Here is a 22,816-nt window from a genome sequence, read left to right on the forward strand (position 1 = left end):
CTTATTATTCTTATCCTTACTCTCTGTCTTTTTGCTTAGCTGTCGGGACCAGAGATTTCAATCCAATCTCATTGTTTGTAAATTTTTGTGTGTGTAGGAACAGACTCTCCCTATGGAATTATATTAATATGGGGCTTGTGGCCTTTGTTTTTGTTTTTTTCCAGATGAGCAAAGAAACAGCATCATCAACTCCAGTTTGGAATCTGTCGTCTCATCAAATACAAACAGCATCCTTAACTCCAGCAGCAGCCTACAGCCCAACATGAACTCCAGTGACCCAGATCTGGATGTGCTCAAACCCACCAGGCCCAGTTCACTGTAAGTCTGATGTCCGCTTGCCTGCCATAGTAGGCCTTTGGGCAGCCATTCTGCCCAGAATTTGCTCTCTGGCCCCATCTGACATTGAGCAATGTCTTATGAACATGACGGAAACCTTCTCCCTAAACTTGGAGCTTGGCTAGTTGGTTGTGAATTAATCATTATTTGTAACATACTGCTTTTTGGGCTTGGTGATCTTTGATTTACCATCCTGCTGAGATGGCTTTGGTGATGGCTGTTGCCTGTGCTGGCTGCTGGGCATGGAAAGCAATTTCTTTTAGTTTTATAAACATCCAGGCACTGTTGTTCAGTAGAGCAGTAGCCAAGTCAGTTTCACTCATTCATGTCGTCTCGATTTCCCTTCTCCCTGACTATATTGAGAATGTCCAGTGCTACCTCCGTGTCCACTTCCAGAAAGTGCCCCCCCACACCCCCTGCCCATAGCTTTTTGGGCTCAGATCCTCAAAGCTTAATATGACTGATCACATACCAGAGACTATGAAAGAGAAGAACTTTCTTGTTTCATTCTTGGCTGTTGAGTACCCACAGCCAAGACAGGCAGTTTGGGGGCTGTTTGTCCAATCCTCCGTGGAAAGTAGATCTACTCTGTTAGGGCCAGAAAGTTCCCCCTTGTGGTTTCATCCCACATTGCTTAGCATGCTTCCTCAGACCACCCCATAAATCGTGTCAACTCAAGCTTTTGCCAAAAGAATGTGAGGCCATGACCAGAACAGCTGGACTCTTAGACTACAGTTGTATAAGACACAGGAAAAACAGTTGACTTCGCCTTTCTCTAGTGAAAATAGTTTGTGGTTCAGATCACCTTCAGGGCAATGGTCTCGCTTGGCCAGACCCAGGATGTCAGAACCTTTTCCTGCCCGTCTCCATGCCATGGTTGCATGATCACACCTTGCCATGCTAGCCCTTTACGATATTTACGGATCTGAAAAATGGGCCCAACAATTTTGCCTTAGAAGTGACTAAGGGGTATTAAGGTTTGAGAGGAAAAAGTACTCTGAGATGGACTTAAGAAGCAGTGAGAACGCAGCAGCAGTGTAAGATGAAATCATACTTTGAAAAAATCAGGTCTCTTTTCAGTTGTTGGCTTTAAATCAACCCAGTCTTGATATTCAGGAAGTTAAATGACTGACCTGTTACTTGGTAGGTAATGTGTTTGCTCACCAAGAAGTGGACCAGTGCCTGAAGAGCTCAAAATAGTTTAGCTTGTTCAGCTTATGGGCAGTGACTTTCTCTGGCTCCCAGGGCCGGACTTGCCCATGGAGCCTCCTTCCTTGCTGTGTGACTTTCTCGGGTGCTCCTAGGCCCACTTTCCAAGACTTTAAGGAAAGCCTTGTTTCTTTTTCTTTCTTTTTCATTTTGTTTCAACCTCTGTACCTACCAGTTACTGAAGTTATTCATTGCTCGCCCTGAGCATGGTTGAATTTCTAGCCCAGGTTGCTTCACATTCCCTAATTTTAGCCACAGTACCAACTAGTGGTCTTTGTTTCCAGCAGCCAGAAGCTGGGAGCCCCCTGAATCGCCATGGAGTACAGTGTTTCTGAAGAGGCTGCTTTAGCAGCTAAGTAGAAGGTGTTGGGGTGGGGGGGAAGGTATGTCTTTTAAACCCGTCCTAGAAGAAGGGTTTGGGGCTTTTCATTTTTCAGTTGTCTAGATGTGATTTGTTTTACATAAAACACTGAGGGTTACTCCGCCTTCTTCTTACCGCCCAGCGGGACTGTTCCCTGCCTGCTACAGATTTGGAAGGGGGGGGGGGGTTCCCAGAAAAGGGAGGGTGATGCCAGGAACAGTTCTATCTGCTCGCCTTTGGAGGAGGATTCAAGGTAGGAGTGTGGGTGTGTTTCCAACAAGACTGTTATCCTTCCAAGATAAGTGAATATCTGACTTACCTGTGAGTCTTGACCAAGGAAGCCTGTTCTTGAGGTGGAAGCAGTGCGATGCCAGCGCTGACACCAGAGTTGGCCGCAGCCCTGAAGGAGGGCCGCAACTGAAGCAGGGTCACGGGCCACTGCTGACACCCAGGGCAGTGAGATGTGTGTGCTCCCCTGGTGTTTCCTGCCGGGGAGTTGCCTGGATGAGCCATGGGTAGAAGCTGGGAAGTGCTGATAAACAGCAGCCCTAGTCCTTTCCTTGCGTAAATGAATTCTGAGACGTCTACCAGTGCACTACGCCATGGTGAATGGGCATAGTTGCCACCAGCTGAGACCACTTGGGGATCCCTCTCAGTCTGGACCCTTTTATTTGCTCCGTCTTTGTTCACTTTGTAACGCACCGAGCTCCTTCAACAGGAATACTTAATGGTGCAGATGAAAACAAAAAGCAAAGTTGGGGTGGGGGGTGACCATTAGATTGACTGTTAATTTAGTGTACAGTGGGGAGCCAGTCACCAGAAAACTGTTTGTACTTCTTTTTAGTTCATTCATTTGATTTTCGTTATTTTCATAATGAGTGGAATGATCACTATGACCGTGTCACAGTCATAATGAAAGAAGGACGTTTGGGACTCAGCACCCTATGGTCCTTCCAAGACCACATTCTGCTGTCTGAGTTTCTAATGCTCCAAGGAAATAGGGCCCGTTTGTTTGTGTGGGCTTAGTGCTAAATCAGGGGTCAAAATTAGAGTGCCATCCTCTAACCGTGCCAAGGCAAGGCTGCAGGGTTTAAATCTTTGGCAGGTTCTCAGCTAGACCTCCTGAAGTAGCCATCACTCCTGAAGATCAAAGGATACTTGGTAAGCCAGGACCAAAGTCCAGCTAGTCTAAAATTGTCAGCAAGTATTAAAGACCTATTTCATGCCCAGACCTGTGCTACACTATCTAGAGTAAATGAGGAAAACAGGATTCCTGGCCTCCCTAACAGTGTACAGCCTTGCTAAGGAGGAAAGGATGGCAGTGCTAACTGGGACTTATAGCTCCTATGTGTGTTTAGAGTTCAACAACTATTAACTGAATACCTGTTGGTGCATGCACCAGTCAGAGTATTGGGAATGGCGGAGTAGATGAAATGTGAGGTGGGCATTAGGTAAGGCTTATGATGAAGCGCATTCCAGGTCAGGGGGATGAGAGATGATCCAAGATGGGGGAAAACAGCCTACAGACGTGTGTGCTGAGGGAGGAGAAACTCAGTTCTCCCCTACCCCTACCACCAAAAAACTGTGTGTGTGGGTGTGTGTATGTGTGTACACACATACATACAGAGGGTGCCAAATTGCCACACACACACACACACACACACACACACACACACATATACACATATACACACGCACACACACACAATATCAGGATACTTCTCACAAAAATCCAGATTTCATACTGGAACAACTGGACATCCACATTAAAAAAATAAATAAATCTAAACACAGGTTTTATATCTTTCACCTTTCATAAAAATTAAGTCAAAATGGATCATAGATCTAAATGTAAGATATAAAACTATAAAATTTCTAGAAGACAACATAGGAGAAAATCTAGGTGACCTTGGGTTTGGCAATGACTATTTAGATACAACACCGAAAACATAATCCATGAAAGAAAAAATTGGTAAGTTGGACTTCATGTAGGTTAAAAACTTGTACTCTGCAAAAAAACACTATTAAGAGAATAAAAAGCCAACGCACCGTTTAGGAGAAAATATTTGCCAAAAAACAAAGCAAAACAACAGAAAACTATCTGATAAAAAGCCAGAATCCAAAATATACAAAGCACTTTTAAAATTCAACAATAAGTAAACAAACAACTCAGCTAAAAACTAGACGAAAGAACTGGACAGACACCTCACCAAAGAAGACATATGGATGCAAATAAGCACACGAAAAGATGTTCAACATCTTATGTTATTAGGGAATTGCAAATTCAAATCACAATAAGATACCACTACACACCTCTTAGAATGGCTAAAATCCAGAGTACCGACACTAAATACTGGTTAGTATGTGGAGCTCCAGGAATTCTCGTGCATTGCTGGTGGGAATGCAAAATGAGACAGCCACTTTGAAGGATAATTTGGCAGTTTCTTACAAAACTAAACATAGGACTTATCATATGACACAGTCCAGAAATCACACTCATAGGTTTTTACACAAATGAATCGAAAACTTATGTCCACACAAAAACTTGCCCACAAATGTTTATAGCAGTTTTATTGCTCGGAAGCCACCAAGATATACCTCAGTAGGTGAATGGATACGTTCATGTGGTCCATCCAGACAATAGAATATTAGTCAGTGATAACAATAAATGAACTGTCAAATCATGAACCGACATGGATGAACTTTAAATACACATCACTAAGTGAATGAAGCCATTCTGAAAAGACTACAACATGGTATGATACCAAGTACATGACATTCTGAAACGGGCAAAACTACAGAGTTAGTAAAAAGCTTAGTGGGCAGGAGGGTTGAATGGGTGCAGCACAGGGCATTTTTAGGGCAGTGACACCATTCTGTATGATACTGGGATAGTAGGTAGGAGACATTATGCATTAGTCAAAACTCATAAAACCCATAGAACACCAAGAGGGAATCCTCATGTTGTAAACTATGGATTTTTGTTAATAATAATGTATCAATATTGGTTCATTGTTGCCACACCAATGAAAGATGTTAATAATAGGAGAAGCATAGGGAGTTGAGAAGAGGTGTATGGAAACTGTTATTTTGAGTAATTTTTCTGTAAACCTCAAACTGCTTGAAAAAATAAAGTCTATTTATATACATATATATATATATATATATATATATATATATATATATATATATTTTTTTTTTTTAATCTAGGTTTCCAGCTTCTTTTCAAAAGTTAGAAAATTTGGCCACACTCAACCCATGTATGTAACTTGGTAACAGAGGATGATGGCCAGTCCCTAGTTTTTCACAACTAGCCTGTTTCACTCTTTTATGTCTCCTGCCTGTAGGCCTGCGATAGATGAAATATAACCAAAGGGTCTGTGCAGCCCCTCCTATTAAGAGGTGGAGTCCTTGAATCTAGACTGGCCCTCACCCTCTCGCTTACTTTGACCAATAGAATGTGGTGGAAGCAACACGATGTGACTTTCAAGCCCAGGCCGCAAGGCCTCGCAGCTCTGCATCTCATCCTCTTAGAACCCATGTAGCTGCCACGTGAAAAAGCCCGGTCTAGCCTCCTGGAGAGAAAAGCCCAGCTGTCCCGTCCTAGCCTAACGCCCGGGCCACCGACCAGTTGAATGCAGCCACATGAGTGAGTCCAAGAAAGACCAACAGAAAAGCTGCCCGATCAACCCACAGATTCATGAGAAACAATACAGTGTGGTTGTAAGATGCGAGCTTGGGCCAGTTTATTCAGCAATAGTTAACTGACTCAAGGCCTGTGAGTTTGTGACCTTGGAGTCGTGGGCAACTGCCTTGGGATGGGGCTGGGCTGCCTGGGTGAAGGAGAAAGGTATGGAAGGTTCTCGCTATAGAGTAGTGGCAGCGTGGAGACACGCCCTTCAATTTTCAGACTCTTCTTTGAGAGAAAATGAGTCATACATGAGATTCTAAGAAGTTAAGAAACAAGACAAAACTCATAGCTAATGGCTGAGGCCATGAGAAAGATAGCTTACATACTGGCATGGAAAGCAGGAAACCCTGTGCTGTAATCTTTGGCCCTGAACGTGCCCATCCCCTCACTCAGTGCTGGAAGAGGTGGGACTGACCTGGCTCTAAGAACAGAGGTTTTCACTGGGTGCTTGCAAAGGACTGCAGAAGTAAAAGTCACTCTCTCCTCTCACAGTGACCAATAGAGTTGGCATCATGCCACCACCTTCTGGAAGATAGTGGTTTTTAAGTAGGAAGTAAACAAATGTTGAGAAAGAAATCAGGGGATATCCCACTAGGGACATAAGATACTGCAGTAATTGCCCCAAATTAACAAAGCCTAGGTGAATGCTTGCTTCAGACCACTGGGGTAAGGATGGAGAGGCAAGGAGATGGAAAGAAGGCAAGGAGGGCGGGCATGATTACAGCAGTGGAGGAACCCACCTTGGAGGTCTCCCAGCCTAAGTGGTCCCTACCCCTAAAAATTAACTCACTGCCAGTAGCCCCATAAATAAAACAAATTTCTCTCGTCCTTTCCGCTTATCACACACACACACACACACACACACGCACACACATTTCCAAAGTTATTTCTGGTGACCTAAAGGATATGTCCATGCCAAGAGCCTTCAAATTCTGCCAGAGTCAACCGTCCTCTCCCATCTTAGTGGCCAGTGAAAGGCGAGAGCTGAGTCCCTGGAATTCAGAGGATAAACAAAGCCTGCTTCCAGGCAGAGCTGTTTCTCTAAAGCACTGTTGGCTCTTGATTTTGATTCAGCTGCTCTCAGATGAAATCTGGGGGAAACTTGCCTTGAAAGATAGCTCTAAAGTTTTACTTATGTTTTATGTATTCAGCCAACATTCATTCAACAAATATCATTGGAACACCTACTGTGGGCCAGGCGTTATTCTGAGTGCTGAAGATACACTGAATTAAAAACAAAAATTAGAGGTTATTTTATATTCTAGTGGAGACAGGAGGTAAATTGCTGTCTGATTTGTCAGATGTTGAGTTCTTGAGAGAAAACTAATGTAGAGTAAAGGTGGTACGGATTTGGAGGGGAAGGAGGCAAGTTCTTTCTAGATCAGTTTCCTCATCTGTAAAATAGGGTAATCATACCTCCTCAAAAAAGTGTGGTGAGGGTTAAATGAGATTATCCTTTGTTATCTCATTTACATGTTTAGCACCATGAATGGCAGTTCATGTTATTTTGGAGGCCCTCCTCCACACGGTATCCTCTCTCTCCCGTTATTCCCTCAGCCCTGGGATGTATTTTTCGTGTGCAGACAAATGTCCCAGGCTCTTCTCCTCACCTGTCCCCACTAGCTTCTTACCTTGACTCTGAGACCGGAGCTATCTGTCAGTCTATTCTTTGAGTTATCAGCAAAAAGAAGGAACATCTACAGAGGCAGGTGCTGCCCCACCTTATAAACAAAGACCAGCTGGGGTAGGCACGCCTGTTCCTGAAAAATTTGGAAACCTCCAGATCCCAGGGTGGGTACTTGATGAGCTCTGGGCTTGGATGTTATTTATTGAGACCAAATAAATCACAAAACAAATAAGATGCATTTGACAATTGATAATTAATGGCATATTTTTTAAAGTAATTTTACCATCTAATTGCTATTCTATTTTATGCCAAAAGCGTTACACCCAAACAGGCAGCTATGATTTTACTACAATGATCTTTATTTTTCATCCTTTGGAATGCAGGGATTTGAAACAGGAAGTTCTCTGTGGTTGAATCAGTTTTCTGTGGAGGAGGATCTTTCCTGTTAAATTGAAGATTCTGTTTCTCATCTACCTCCAAGCAGAAAAGGTCGCTTCAGACTGTTTCCCATGACAACTTGGTGGCTTTCCCTACCTTGGGAACTAACTCAAAAGCGTAATCATTTTTGTAAGGAATCATTTGCCTTTCCTTGTTCCTGCTCATAACCCCCATGGTAGGTCCAGCCTGTTCTGTCATGATCGTTTCTTGGACAAGCCTGAAACCATCCCCATGATACTTCAGGCTCCTGGGGCCGCCACGGCCTCAGCGCCCCAAGTACCACGCCCCGTCGCCTTGACGATTTCCGAGATGGTCGTTGTCATGACCCGTAGTCTTGTTTTCTGAGTGGCTTCCTGTCAGCTTTTCCCATTCCCCAGCCAAGATCTCCTTCGCCAGTCAGGAGCCCAGCTGGCTTTGCTTGGTTGAGGATGGAGATTCCTGCCTGGTGACCCATCCTATTCTTCCTGGATAAATGTGTTTGGTTAATAGTTCTTTTTTCCCATAAAAGTTGCTCGAGGCAGCCCTCACACTTTATGACCCAGCAGGATTTTGTTCCCAAGCACCAGGGCTGCCCGTGGCATTTGGATCTTCACACCCTGTCAGCAGAGGGGGTATGGGAGGCGGTGGGGACGCCGGGACGCGGGTCCAGCGCTTACACATTCCTGTTTTCCAGCATAGTGGAAATCACAAACGGAAAAATGTTTCCCTTCACATGCATTATTGTTTTCTTTCCCCCTTTACAAGTTAAAATCACATAAAGGGTCAATAAAGTAATTAATCTTGCTAAGCTACGATTCCCCAAATTTGCCATGACACACAGTAGATGCTAAAGCCTTCGGGTGAAATGAAACATATTCTGAATTTGGCTGCCCTCAAATGCCTCACGGCACAGCACTGTATAAGTAGGTGTGAGGCATTTTGAATCTCGAATTTTTGGTAGACTCTTTAGGGAAGCACAGAGGCTTAAGATTTTGCATGGCTTTCAGCACTGTTATGCCTCTAAGGAGACTTCGAAGGAACTCTAAAATGCCGCTTTTCTCACTTAGGGTTGGATTTGGAATTGTTTCTCTCCCTATGTGTATAATTTAGAGGAATTGTACTGGTAGGTTCAGATCCTAAATCGGGTAAATTAAAATTATATTAGAGTTAAAGTAACTGCTTTTTAAACCCTTTTAGTTGGTCTGGAAAGCAGATGCTTACTTAGCTAGGAACATGCTTCTAGTTGGAAACGGCCTTAGAATCTTATTTTTAACCCCTCCTCTGCTGTGAAGAATCGAGAGAACCATGCAGGCTGTGCTGTGAGCTTCATGGGGTCTTCCCAGGCAGGGTCGCAGCACAGTGCGGAGGTTCTCAGAGTGTGCTCCTGGGAGCAGTGTCATGGGCGTCACTCGGGAGCTTGTTAGTTCTACACAATGTCAGGCCCCACCCCAGACTATTGGCTTCACTCTGGAGGAGGAACACAGTCCTGGGTGTTTTAACAAGCCCTGTGGGGGATTCTGACACATGCAACAGCTGGAGAACCATAGCCATCAGCCTTAGGCTGATGGATTTCCACCAGGATAAAATCAGGACTGACCTCATTGTAAAGCTCCCAGCACCAAGCCTGGCACCCTAATTGTCTCGGTAGTGATGACAGTCGTGGGGCTAACAGCACCCTGCCCCTGCTTTGAGATCTGTCACAACTTACTGATGGTTTGCTTCTCAGGGGAACCCAGTTAGTTCACCAAGTGCTTCCCAGCTCCCCAAGGAAGCCAGCCAGCTGCTTTGCAAATGTGTGCCTTTTGGTCACAGATCAAGAGAGGGTGGGTGCATCAGTTAAACAAGCAACATAATTTTTTTATTGAGCACCTACTGTGTGTAACATGAGAGGATCAAGACCCTTGCATTGACAGGAAAACAGCTCTCAGTATGTGACACTGAAAAGGGGGGAACCAACACCAACATGTAGAGGAGATTTGGGATTTCTATATCAGCATTCCCCAAACTGACATAGGACTGGGGACAAGTGGGAAGGCAAGGGCTGAGTTGGATAAAGTTCAACAGATTCTTGACTAGAGGACCTCTGAGTCTTTAATATGTCCACTGTAAATCTTCAAAGGGCTACATTTCCTGAATCTATTTGACCATAGAACATGCTTTCTACAGAACTTTCTCTTGAGCATCATAAAACAGGAAATGCTATTCTAAATCAACACTCTACTTTGTATTTCTCCTAATGGAGGGCATTATTATGGCAGAGATCCTTCAGGAGAACAGAGGTTTAGCTTATAGTATCTAAATTTATGGCCACAGATAGCTATCTGAGTCTTAAATGGGTTCTATCATGTACACAAGTTTTGGTAGGGAAAAGCCCAAATGGCCTGGCAGTGAAGCCTGGCCTCTGCTATTCCTAACTGCGTAAACTTGGGCAAGGTATTTTTCCTCTCTGAGTTAAGTCTACTCTGTGAAATGGTAATAATAATAGTAAAAAATAATAGTAGTACTAATAAGACCTACCTTCAAGGTTGTTGTGAAGGTCAGATGAGATAATGCCTGCATAACATTTAGTAAATGTCCTGGCTCATGATAAGTGGTCAATAAAAATTGGTTGCCACTACTATTTATTTTATTACCTCATCATCATTTGCTCTTAGACTGCCCCCCACCAATGGGCAGGCCCCTAGCGTTGATTTCTATCAGCGGTGGCAGTAGATAGACACTCAATGTTTATTTTTATTTGCTTGATTCTGGTGTAACAGAAAACATCCCAGATTAAAAACATGGAGAGGATCATTTTAAAACAAATGAAAACACCTAAAACTAAATTAACAATCAATAACAAAATGCACTGCAATCAATAGAAGCACCGCTCTTACAAGACAGGCTTCCAGCTGTACCAGCTGCACGGCAGGTTTGGGTGTTTCCTCTCAGGAGGTTTGTCAAGCCATCTGCCCTATTGTTTCTCCATTGGGTGGAGCCAACTGGGCCCAGAATCATTAGACTAGAACCTAATTGCAATCCTGGGTTTTCACTAGGGGATAATTTAGCCTCAGGAATTCCTTTCTCACCAATGACTCTGTGTCGATTTGACTGTCATTATGGCAAAAAGACAGTTTCTGAAAAAAATTACTCTGAAATTCTGCATCTTACTCATTTGCTGCAGTTTCTCCATCAGGTTCTCTTTCAGTGCCTATCAGCTTCCTTCTCAGTGAGTCAGTGGGGTTCTTCCCAAGACATTACTTCCGTGTTCCTTCAAAAACTCCTTATAGGTTGAAGAGGTGATGGGGCTGTTCCCTGGCTGTTGTCAATACCTCTTGTTGCCCTATGTGAAGAAGCCATGTCCTCAGAGGGAACAAAGGTGATATTGTTCACAAAGAAATAAAGGCAAAGATGTCTGTCCAACAATAATGTAGTATTAGAATCCCAAGAAGAAACATAAACATAATGAAAATAGCGTAGTTCCAGGAGGGTTTATTTACAAAGGAATGGGGCAGGAGAATCACAAGAGATAGGACAATAAAGCAGGGCTAGTAACACCCTACTAATTACCATCCTTAGGTTGGAGGGACTCGAGTAGAAAATGGTTACCAGAACCCAGAAGGGTGTAGAGAGGTTCCATAGAGTCGGCACCTTGAAAGGACATTTAGTCCAGAGACTCAGCCAAGTGGAGGCGACCTCTCAGAAAGGGAGACAAGGGAGTAAATACCTTGGCTCTCTCCTTCTCCTGCTAATCTGCCAGAGCTCCCCCACCAGGAAGCCAGAGGGTGCAGGCATCCCTGATGATGGAATCCATGCTGGTTAGCCCCCAGAGAAGAGGGCAGGGTGCAGACTGGATGCCATCTAGCACAGATGTCTATTGCCATGCTATCTATGAAAGCCAAAGAGTGGAACCAGAAGGGATAACCAGCCTAAATGAACTCATAGAGTGGAATACTACCCAGTACAGCAAAGGGGCTGTGTGTGCTGGTATGGACCAACCTTTAAAGGTACAATAAGGGCAAACGCAAGATTCAGAAGAGTGTGCACCTGTGGCTCTCAGCCCAAGCTGTATGTTAGCATCACCCGGGGGGCCTAAAACATAACATGCCAACATCTAGGCTCCTTCCCTGGAGCCTCAGAATTCGTTGGCCTGGACTGGGATCTGAGTTTGGGTAAGTTTCTTAAAACTTCCCTAGGTGATTTTGACATACAGCTAGATTTGAAAACCATTAGTGTGCATTGTGTGATCCTACTCATATAAGAATTCAGGGGTTTGTACAAATACAGATAGATGTGTGTGCATGTTTGTCATGTTTCTGGAAAGACAGAGGGAAATGAATCTGTGTGGTTGTCTCCACTGGAGTCAGATGGGACAGCGGCCTGTGGTGGAAGCGACACTGACTTTTCCATTCAACACTATTCTTTTGTAGTGTTGGAATTTTTTAACATGCGCGTGCATTGAATGTCCAGGTTTGAAGACTCAATTAAAAATAAATTCCCTCACTTTTGAAATGGCCATTCTTGTACTCTCTTCTGAAAGTTGTGGGGTTCATCTTTGTGAGAAGGGAGTTTTGAATACATATGCTTTTATTTTTTTCCAGTGTAACTGAAAATTAATTGACATGCATCACTGTATATGTTTAAGGCATACAGCATGCTAGTTTGATTTTTAAAATATGGAACGTTTCATGAATTTGCATGTCACCCTCACACGGGGGCTGCATTGTTCCAATTTTTAGTATATGTGCTGCCGAAGTGAGCAAGGAATTTTATTTAAGCTTTTACATTTGTTATATTCTCAATAGCTAGGGATCCTGGTAACGTGCTGTTTAACTGAAGAATAAGACCTGTACCGAGAAGGTGTTGCCTTTGATGTGTTTTAAATAAATTTAAGTCTATTCGAAGCATTCATTTAATGGCCAAATGATTCCTCCTCTCCAGGCGGGTCTGTCCAAGGCTCCAGATCAGTTTAGCAAATGGTAACTCTTAGGAGAGAAGAGGAAATTTGTCTCAGGGAGTGAAATAGAGTAGATCCAGTTAGACCCCTGCATCTGGACTGATTTCAGATTTCTTGTTAATTTGGGAAGCCCTAACTTAGGAAACCAGAAAGTCATTTTTTACAGTGAGTAGCTAGCTACTCACCAACTCCTCAGCCAACATGGTGAAATTTAAGTCGTTCAGTTTTCCTGAGCTACGTAGTTCTCTCATCTGATCTCCATCTGCCATTGTCCACCTGCTACCTACCCAATTTCCTTTAAAAGCCCCATTTTAAAGCAGAATATATAATGGAAAAACCTTAACTCCTGACCTTTATGGAGATACACTAGAGTTACTCAATAATAATTAGCAGTTGCCCTGGTAACCCCAGACGTACTGCTCAAATCGCCTGTATTTGTCACTGTCCCCGGCTTCTTGCTGATGAAAAAAGGAACAATTTAGTACTTTTATAATCCCTTTCAGCTTCTATTGTTAAGAATGGGAGAAGTGATACTGTTTGTGATTAGACACACTAAAAGGAGGTGGGTTTTTTTGGTGTGTGTGACTAAAGCAGTGACACAGGAGAAAAATCATCTTAGGTTTTGAGCAAGCTAAAAAACGCTCTTCAGTTTATTTTGTTCACCGCTGTATTCAGAACCTTAGAAGATTTAAGAAGGTGAAACTTACAAATTAGAATTTAAGGACAGTGGTACTAGGAATGGAGGATGAAATTGGCAAGGTCATTGTTATGTCATGTCAGACATTAGTGACAAGGGTGATTAAAGCCCACTAACTTCAGTGCTTTGACATGAAGAATACTGCTTGGAAGTTGGAAAATCCAAAGCTGAAACATATCTTGAAATAAATGTGTTGATTTGAACTCTGCTTCGGAAGAAGCCTATATTCTCTCGTAACTTCTATACCGTGCCTTACAGCACGGACCTCGTGGTAAGAGCACCATATAACTCTCAGCTTCTTCTGGGGGTGAAACAGTCCTCCATCACACACACACACACACACACACACACACACACGCACGCACGCACATGCACACACATGCATACTCTTGCCCATTCTTCTGTTGACCTTTTGTGTGAAAGTGGAATTAGAGGAAATATGTCCTTAGTCATCCCATGGCAGCACTTACAATGTGCAATTGTACAGTGAAAATGAACTGGCAGGAGATCAGGCGTTCAGAAATGGAGTCATGGGAATCCTGGACCCACTAATCCAACGGAGACCAGGTCCACATGTAGTGACCAATATGGCTGATGCAATCATCCCAGACAGCAGTTACACGCACCACTGTCCCAAATGAAAACTTCAATTAAATAATTATTTTCAGAACACCCACCAACTGCTCTTGCTTAACCCTCTACCCTTTCTTAAGTCTTAGGGGAACATAGACTAATCTTCATCTTATGTGTGTCCCTTTGGAATTTGGCATCTCCAGTTGAATATTTGCTGCCGTGGTCTACCTGTACCCTGCCTGGAGCCTCAGAATATCAGCGTTCAGAACCAGCCAGATCTGACAGACAGCCCCTTCCCAGCCAGTTAGCAAACACTTAACTAAATGCTACTGTTAAAGATATTGTTCCAGGCACTAAGGAAAGAAACTAAAAAATACCCGCCCCTCCAATCTCTTACCGTCCAGGTGGGGGAAATCAGATCTGCATCCATGGGGGAGCATTGCAGCTAATACGAGACATTTTAAGTAGTAAGTGAGTAGCTTGGTCATTTACTCAAAAATATTTATGGCTGAATGAATTGTCTCTGCGGTTCACATTGTGTGAACAGAGTTTCCAATAATCTCTCTACTTCATCTTCTAGACGTACTTTGAAGTTTTTAATTTCCTTGTCTGCCGTGATCCAGCTTATTGCGAGTGGGGGAGGAGCACTCCCAGCTTTATGACCTAACTTTTTGTTTTTCTTAATCCTGTTAGCCAGAAGACTTCCTATGTCTCAGACTCTGCCTATTTTCAAGCATTGGGCTTATAAAAGAAAAGATGGCGCCATGTCCCAAGTGTGTATTTGTCTGTTTTTTCCACAAAGGTCTCTGTGAATCTAACATTTTAGATGGAAAAAAAAACAAAAAACAATTAAAATTCGGACTGTAAGAAAGATGTAGAGAGAAGAAATATTTAAAGAGATGAAAAGTTGGAATTGGATCATTTGAAAATGCATTTTTGTGGTCTCCCCCTCCACACACCGAGCACCACCAGAATTTCTCATTAGGTCAGCTCTCTGGAGATTAGGACAGTACTTTTTTCCTCCCAAACAAATCTTGGGGCGAAAGTCTGTAACAATTTCTTAAATAAAGCCCTACACCAAATGTCCTATGAAACTGAAATTTAATTCATACTTTAAAGCATTGCTTTCTGGCCTTAAATGGAAAAGGAAAGTTTTTGAGATTTAGTAGTTCTTTAAACCTGAATCATTAGCTAGGAAAAGTAAGTGAAAAGAGAGTATGCTTTCCCATGGATCAAGAGAAGTTTTGCTAGTAAATTTTCGTGCAACACCCAAATTTCCGTGTAGGGCTGAGGGCTCTTTTTTCTTGTTCTTGGTCTATAAGGAAAGTCTAAATTAAATTCCCTCTTCCTCAGAAGCCAGTTATTAAGTCCTGCCTTTAATTTCAGCACAAGGCAATTAGGTCATATGCCCACAAGCAAACACTCTGGTTCACCATTACAAAGAAACTCTTTTTGCTGTAATTTTCTTTGCATATGTGGCTGATTTTTCCAAGCTCTTCTTCCATTTCCAGAAATGTCAGCTCCTGGAGTTTATTCTTTCCAAGGTACAATTCAGCAGCCAGTTCCAGGGTGATGCAAAGAGAGGTTTACTAAAACGTGAGCTGAGTGGGTAGTTTGACTACAGCTGCTCTGAGTGGGGCATGGAGAGCTCTGTCCGCCATGACCTCTGTGCTCCTAGTCACTGTCTGAGCCAGCTTTCTACCTTATTCCTCACATTTAGTGGCCTCGTAAGCAAAGTCACTGTGTAACCCACTGAACTTGGCACACCTCGGGAAGAATTAGGTCTCTCTATACCAAATGATGGGCAGAAACCTAAGACCCTCATCTAGACTATGACTGTGTAATCAGTGCCTCGGGTCCCCAGAACAGGAGAGCAGTGTGCTTTCAGGTGAAACCCTGCTTGTGTGCTGCCACAGCCTTATGCTTAGCTTGCCTCCAGATTCGTCTAGAAATACAAGAATTTTTAGTAAAGAAGAGAAAGAAAACAGTTTCTGTTCGGATTAGCTGACCCATGTTTTGCCACCTATAGAGATGTCCCCTTTTCTCTGGAGCGGATAGGATCCTTTTCGAGACTGCTTTCCTACCTGTCCCTGTGGGGCTGCCTTTGCTCCATGCGGTAGCTGTGAGTCTGGAATGTATCTGTGCAAAGCTGGGGGGGACATCAGGACTCCTAAGGGCCAGGCCTTGGTGTCGTTGAGTGGGACATACACACTGAGGTTTTTGGAGGCTGGGTAAGGAAGAGGGAGGATAGACGAGGGGGTTGTCAGTGGGGAGGGGGGATTTTGGGGGGACAAAACTATCTGAAAGGAAGTTTTATGGAGTTTCCCCTATGTGGGATGCAATATGAATCCTCTCAATGTCACCTCAGGAATTCTTTGGTAAAAATCAGGTTTTTGTGATTCCGTGGGTCACAGTGGTAAGAGCAGAGATTCCAGGACAGACTTATTTGAGTTCATACCCCAACTTCACTGCTTATTAGTTGTGTTGCCATGAAGGTACTTGATGTCTGTGAGTCTCATATGTTAAACAGGAATAATAATAGTATCTACTGCATAGGGGGTTGGTTGTAAGGATTACATGAAGTAGTTAATGTAAAGTATTTAGCATGGCTTCTAGCACATAATAAGTGCTCAACAAACGCTGCCTGCCATGATTATTGTCAGTTATTTTAACAATAGCTGAGGACATAATGTGTGTGCAGGGTTGTATTGAGGTGCTGAGTCCTGCTTCCTAATGGGCACAGGGGGAGAATCGTGTCATATCCAACTTACAGAGAAACAAAACCCCTCCCCCAACTAGTCTAGAACAATCCCGGTTACTCACCTGCCAGTGAGCACCGGAGCCCTCTGAGGTGCTAGAAGAGCCCACACTTTCTTCTGATTGGACACCCTAAGGTCACCTCAGGAGATTAAGGGAGTGTGGGGCGGAAATGCAGGCCAGCAACCCAAGAAAGTTTGGAAAGAGCTGGAGCTAAGGGGAGGTGGGGGCCGCTTGGAAGAAAGCCAGGACCAGAATGACACTGAGCAGCTGTTTTTGTTCCACGTCACCAGCCCTCAGCTCCTTCTCATGTTGGCCCTCTCTGCGTCCGACTGCTCCCGCTGGATGCTCCCCCACCTGGTTGGTTCTTTCCCACCATTTGTACAGGCATCTTCCCCTGCCCCCCCCCCCCAAGGCGTCCACGTTCATTGTTTCGGATAGCCATGACTCCTGTGGCCTCAGGGCTACCCCAAGGCTGCATTCGCCACAGAATTGCATCTTCTCCTTCTGCCCAATTCTCTGCTTCCCAGCCCTGGACCCTGAGAGCAAGACTCTGACTGACTGAACTTGCTTTCTGTTGGGCCCCATCTTTGGCTGGTGGCCAGAGTATGGACCAGAGGCCCTGAGGCAGGTGCTTCTGCAGTTTAATCATCTGTAGCCAGAGGGGGCTGGATTCCAAGACCTTTCAGCAGGAACTGAGGGGAGAACAGGTGCTGAGGTTGCCATATGCAAGATATACCTTATTTAGCCCACAATTATAACAAACTTGGCTCCTAGATTTCCTGTCAGCCAATATTTTGGAAGTCAACGCTGTTCATTCATTCACACGACAGAAAGTTAATACAGTTGACCCTTGAACGACATGGGTTTGAACTGTGCTGGTTCACTTATACACAAATTTTAAAAAATAAATATAGAATCCGCCCTCCATATTCTCAGGTTTTGCATCTGCAGATTCAACCAACCACAGATCAAAGACAGTATTTCCAGTCCCCGGTGGGGAGCCCGTAGATATGGAGGGCTGAATGTATGCATTGTTCTACGTCATTTTATATAAGGGACTCGAGCATCCATGGATTTTGGCATCGGCAGCAGGTCCTGGAACTGATCTCTCGTAGATACTGAGGGACTATAGTAAAGTTTTGGGGTGAGTCAAAAGTTATACACAGATTTTCGACGGCACAACCCTGTGTTGTTCAAGGGTCAACTGTAATTGCTAATGAGGCATGGTACAAAAGTACTTAAAAAAAAAAAAAGACATAAAGACTGTAATAACACAGAGGTTTGGATAAAGAGCAAACCACCCTTCACACCCAACAGGCCTTTGGGTCACAGTTCCATGGCAACACGCGATAGTAATTCATGGCTATAACCCTGATCCCTTAGTAAAGTCTGTTAGATGAATTCTACTTTTGAAAGTAGAAAAAGCTGTGTGCTATATCTTAGAAAGATTGCCATTGGTTAAAATAAAAACATGGGTGCCTAAATAATTAAATGTCATTTGTGTGTAGAGTTACTAGGTGGAAAACCTTCACTGATGTAGATTTTGTACCACAATCCTGATATGGAGAAATGGGGGTGGAGCGAGGGTGGAGGGTGTGGGGGCATGTGACCAAGCCAGGCTGACCATAATATTTTCATGGGGATTTTTTTTTTTTTTTTTTTGAACTGGAGCTGGTTTAAGACGACTCTGTCTTGCCCTCCAGAATGGTGAGCAGCCACGTTCCCCACCTCAAGGAGGAAGCCCCGTCATTCCAGTGAGCAAAGAGACACACACAAGAGGCAGTGGGAGGGACACTAGAGAGGTGGCTTCCTGTACCCTGTCCTTACTTGAAGTCAATCATTTTAGTTTTCTGCAACCAAAGTATTCCTCATTCAACAGGAATCACTGCCTGTCCTCAAAAGTAAACACATCCTGTTAACAATGAGTTAGGTGGGGAGGTAACAGATAATAATGAGAGGTAACAGAAATGTAAAATCTATGAGTGCTGATAATATATAGTGATAGCACATTAATAATATATAAAATACCAATCATAAAGCAAGAGTAAAAGGTCTCGATGCTACAGGGTAAAGTGTTACTGGCGTTGCCCAACAGGAGCGATGACTTTGGTTGGTCAAGGAAGGGTTTGTGATCAAATTGGCACTTCAACTTGGGTATTGAAAGGTGAGTTAGATTTAGACAGAAGGGACCAGGGGTATTCTGGGTAAGACGAACAGTAGGGAGAGACTCAGAGGCAGGCATGTACAGGGCACGTGCAGGGAGCTGCTTGTAACCGATTTTGTCTGAACATATGCTTTTCATCTATAATATGACAATTGTTTCTTATGTAAATATGATTTTTACTTCTTTAGGCGCTAAAGCTGGGAAAGCCTAGTAATGTTGTCTTCCCATTCCAGAATCCCCTGCTAGCTGGATCCCAGTGGAACATCTTCTATCAATTTATCTTGTGTAATTGACTTGCCTGGGACGTTCTCTATTTTCATCACAGTTTTGCTTCCCAGTCAAATAGGTCTCACCATCTGGAACTCCACTGCTTTTATAGCCCAAATTTTCTTCCACCAAGGGCCTGTTTTAATTTCTAAGTGTTACACAAGGTCCTACCCCATTCTGCTTCCTCCTCCTTGTTTGGGGTTTTTTACTGTAAAAAGCCAACAAAACAGATTTGAAAACAAGCTGTATCCCTCTTGTCTGTTATGCATCCCAAGACCAAGCACATCCAACAAATTCTGCCACCTTCAGCTTTCAGCAAGGGCTGTTTACCATGGAGTCGGACTGTACCTCTAAGAGGCAACTTCCTCTGAGCTCAGAATGAGTCGAGCAGCCCAGAGACAATTGGGACCAGCCAGATTCATAGTGGGCTTATTAAGGAGAGAGTATAAATAGCGATCACATAGCCTTACAGAAAATTCCTGCTTATTTTTACTCCTTAGACAGAGTTGCTATGTTTAGCATTCAGTTACTGTGCTAAACCTGGTAAAGCGAGCCTGGTATTTATTTTCATTTGGATCAGTAACGTCCATTCTCTTTCTCAAATTATAAGTGAATTATAGAAACTGCGACCCGACCATTCAACTACAGCTGACACATTGTTTCTAAGCACCAGGCACTGTGGAAGTTACTGTGGGACATTTGCTTCTGGAATGTTTGCCTTTCTCTCCATCCAGAGCCTTTCTGAACTCTAATAAGAGCTGGCTATTCCCGTCCTTCTCAGATGTTTCTGGAAACTGGGCAGTAAGTATAAACATCCCTAATATGACATCTTTTAAATATACAGGCAGTTGTTATATTTAAGGACCCGATGTTGTCAGCTTGAACAAACTTACCAATCAGCTTTCTCAGTTACAAGTACCAGAAAATTCAGCCCAACTAATTTAGGCTAAAACGAAACTCATTGGTTCACCTACGTACTTGAGAAGCACAGGAACCTTTGGCTTCTAGCATGGATGGATCCGGGTGCTCAGACGTTGCCCTCGGAACCCAGCCCTTGCCGTCTCTCAGCTCAGTTTTCCTCTATGTTGACTCTTCTCTTAGATGAGCACTTTCCAACGATTGCAAGATCGTTGCCACCAGCCAGCCTTACTTTCTTAAAATTCCAAGTTTAGGAGAAAAGTTTGAACAGAAGTCTGGGCCTAATTCCACCTTTTCGTCCAAATTGGCCAAATTGTGGTGCTCTGCTTGGCTAGGCTTGGATCGCCTGTTCGTTCCTTGACTGGGTGGAAGAAGGAGGATCGCCATTTAGATCACGGCCTGTGAGAATAGAGAGAGGAGGTTGCCGAGGAGAGTCAGCCAGTCCACAGATGTCCATTGCAGCGGGCCTTTCGTACACGGATTTAGGGGAGGACTTCGTGGCTTTACCAAACTCCAGGAAGCAAATCTGTGCTTTTTTTGTTGCTGTGGTTCCCAGTAGTTCCTTACATGGTCTTTAAAAATGTCCCTTTTTAAAATCCAAATGGCTGTTGCAGAATTTCTCATTTTATTCCTAGTTAACTGACTTCTTCGAGAAGAACATATTTTATAGTTTTAAAACATGGAAAGAAAATGTTGTCTTCTTACTTAGCTCTGGACACAGTTGATTCCTTTAAAAAAAACAAATTTACGCGCAAAGGCTTTTATTATCAGTATCCCCTGCAGGAAGGGACATGTGACAAACACTGGGGTGCAGGGGCTTGGCCTCCATTAGTTTTAATGGCAGTGTTGTAAGGGGAGCATCTTACAATGTGATTAACCAGAGCAACAGGAATCTTAAAGGACTGGCCCCTTCTCGTCCGTGAGAGCCATGCACACGCACGGACATTGCATCTTCTGGTTCAGCAGCTCTGGAAACTCGTCAGCCACAGGCCTCTGGGAGGTGGCATCTCCTGATGCTCTGCCAGAAGCGGCAGAGCAGCCAGCAGCCAACTCATGAGCTATGTGCAAGTCTCCAACTGGTGGTGACATTGTCCAAAAGCTATGAGTGTGGATAAGAACGGGTTCTTGTGCCAGGATCACATTGAGCTGCTGGAAAATTCCACCTTAGTGCAAGCCTCCAGTGCCTGATGCATATTCCTAAGAACACGTTTTGCTCTCAAAGGTTGAAAAGATACTCATGGAAGGTCAAGTCTCCATAAAAGGTAGGACGGCAGTAGCTAACACCCATTAAGCACTGAAGTACCACACACTTTACATGTATTTACTTAATCATCATAATGCATGAGTTACTATTAGAACCCCTCCCCCCTTTACAGATGAGGAGGCAGCATGGAGCGGTTACCTCCCTTACCTGAGGGTAGAGGTGGCACGTGAACCCAGGCAGCTGGATTCCGGTATTGGCCCGCCTCTGACTGCTCCACCGGCGGTGGTTGTCCAGCTGTAAAAGTTGGTGTCAAAGGCAAGAGACTGGAGCAGCCCCATCATGTACTCTCTTTCTAGTCCTCCATTCCCTAGTGTCACTCAAGTTCAGATGCTGGACAAGTTTGGGGACTGTCAGAAGAACGTGGGAGAAAAGGGAGCAGTGGATGAGTGCCTAGAGAAATAGATCAGGCAGGCCAAAGTGTAACAGAAAGAGCAGGGCTGGGGGAGGAGAGCAGGAAGTAGTTGAAACAAGCTGTAGCAAAGGACTAAGACTATAAAAGATGAAAATGTGGGATTCCTGGGCGGAAAAAGAATGGGGTGAAGGTTTAGTGACTGTTTACTGTCGCCAGGCTCTACTCTAGGGGTTTTACATACGTTCTCTAATGTTCCGTACAACCCAGGGAGGTAAACAACCACCATCAATATCCCCATTTTACAGAAGGGGAAAGTGGGTTTCAGGCGCGTGAAGTGACTTCCTTAAGATCACACAGCTGGGAGGTAGCAGAACTGGAATTCAAACTGAGGCCTGCATCATGAAGCCCCAGGCCGACAAGTCTTTTCATCGTCTTGAGGACTAGTCCGTCGTTCCTAGCTATGGTTTGCAGCCCTGGATGTGAGCCACTCTTGAGATCCTGAGATTTGACAGATACTCAGAGATAGACTGATACCGCCCTTCCTTCGCTGGGAGGCAGTGACTGTGTTCTCCCATCACAAGGAGGGGCGGACGGGGAAGGGATCAGTCGTACAGCACTCCTCCTGGCTTCCAAAGTTTCAGCCTTTATAGAGCCAACTCTCCAGACTTCAAGTATGTTGGCAGAGGTGCTAATCTCCCCTTGAGCGTTCCATAACCCTCCAATCGCAGGTGAGCAGTGTTGTTTTCATACTTGGGAGATTTCCTTACATTTGCTCATTTCTGCCATAAAAGCAAAACTGAAAACTTTGCCTCCCAAGCTGACCATGTAGTTGTCACTACACTTCCCTCCAGACTGAAGAGCTGGTGGCAGGACATTTGCAAGTGCAGCCCTTGTCTCTGGCACAAGCACAGTCCTAGGATCGACTCGTTACGGTTCCAATTGCTGTTAGGTTTGTGATTTGGGAACTGAACTTCCTCTTCATTTCCCCCCCCCTTTCCTTCCTTTTATTGCTTGGCATCTGGGTATAATTGTTCCCCTAAGGGATGAGCTGATTCCAATACACTTATTAAAGGATAGCTTTATAGCCTGGGCATCATATCCATCTCAAAATCTGTGCAGGCAGTCGTCACATGCGTACTTGTCTCCTGTTGGCAGCCAAAACTAGGCCAGCGTTTTCAAGACTTGCAAGCCTTTACTAAGTGCAGGCTTTTTTTTTTTTTCCCAAGTCTTTGCTGGCAAGTTCT

General features: G+C 44.0%; 1 protein-coding gene across 3 annotated transcripts in view; it reads left to right on the forward strand.

The window, feature by feature from the left end:
- The window catches only part of ARHGAP26 (Rho GTPase activating protein 26), a 752,092-nt gene that overhangs the window by 679,505 nt on the left and 49,771 nt on the right, over window positions 1–22,816 (forward strand). For all 3 annotated transcript variants that reach the window (XM_074313709.2, XM_019739058.3, XM_019739059.3), the window contains one exon: window positions 165–318. In XM_074313709.2, the coding sequence (XP_074169810.1) occupies window positions 165–318 (154 nt within the window). The remainder of the gene's footprint in view (window positions 1–164; window positions 319–22,816) is intronic.

The sequence above is a fragment of the Rhinolophus sinicus genome, chromosome 5, assembly GCF_057876585.1.
Source record: "Rhinolophus sinicus isolate RSI-liver-muscle chromosome 5, RSI-T2T, whole genome shotgun sequence".
Classification (NCBI taxonomy): domain Eukaryota; kingdom Metazoa; phylum Chordata; class Mammalia; order Chiroptera; family Rhinolophidae; genus Rhinolophus; species Rhinolophus sinicus.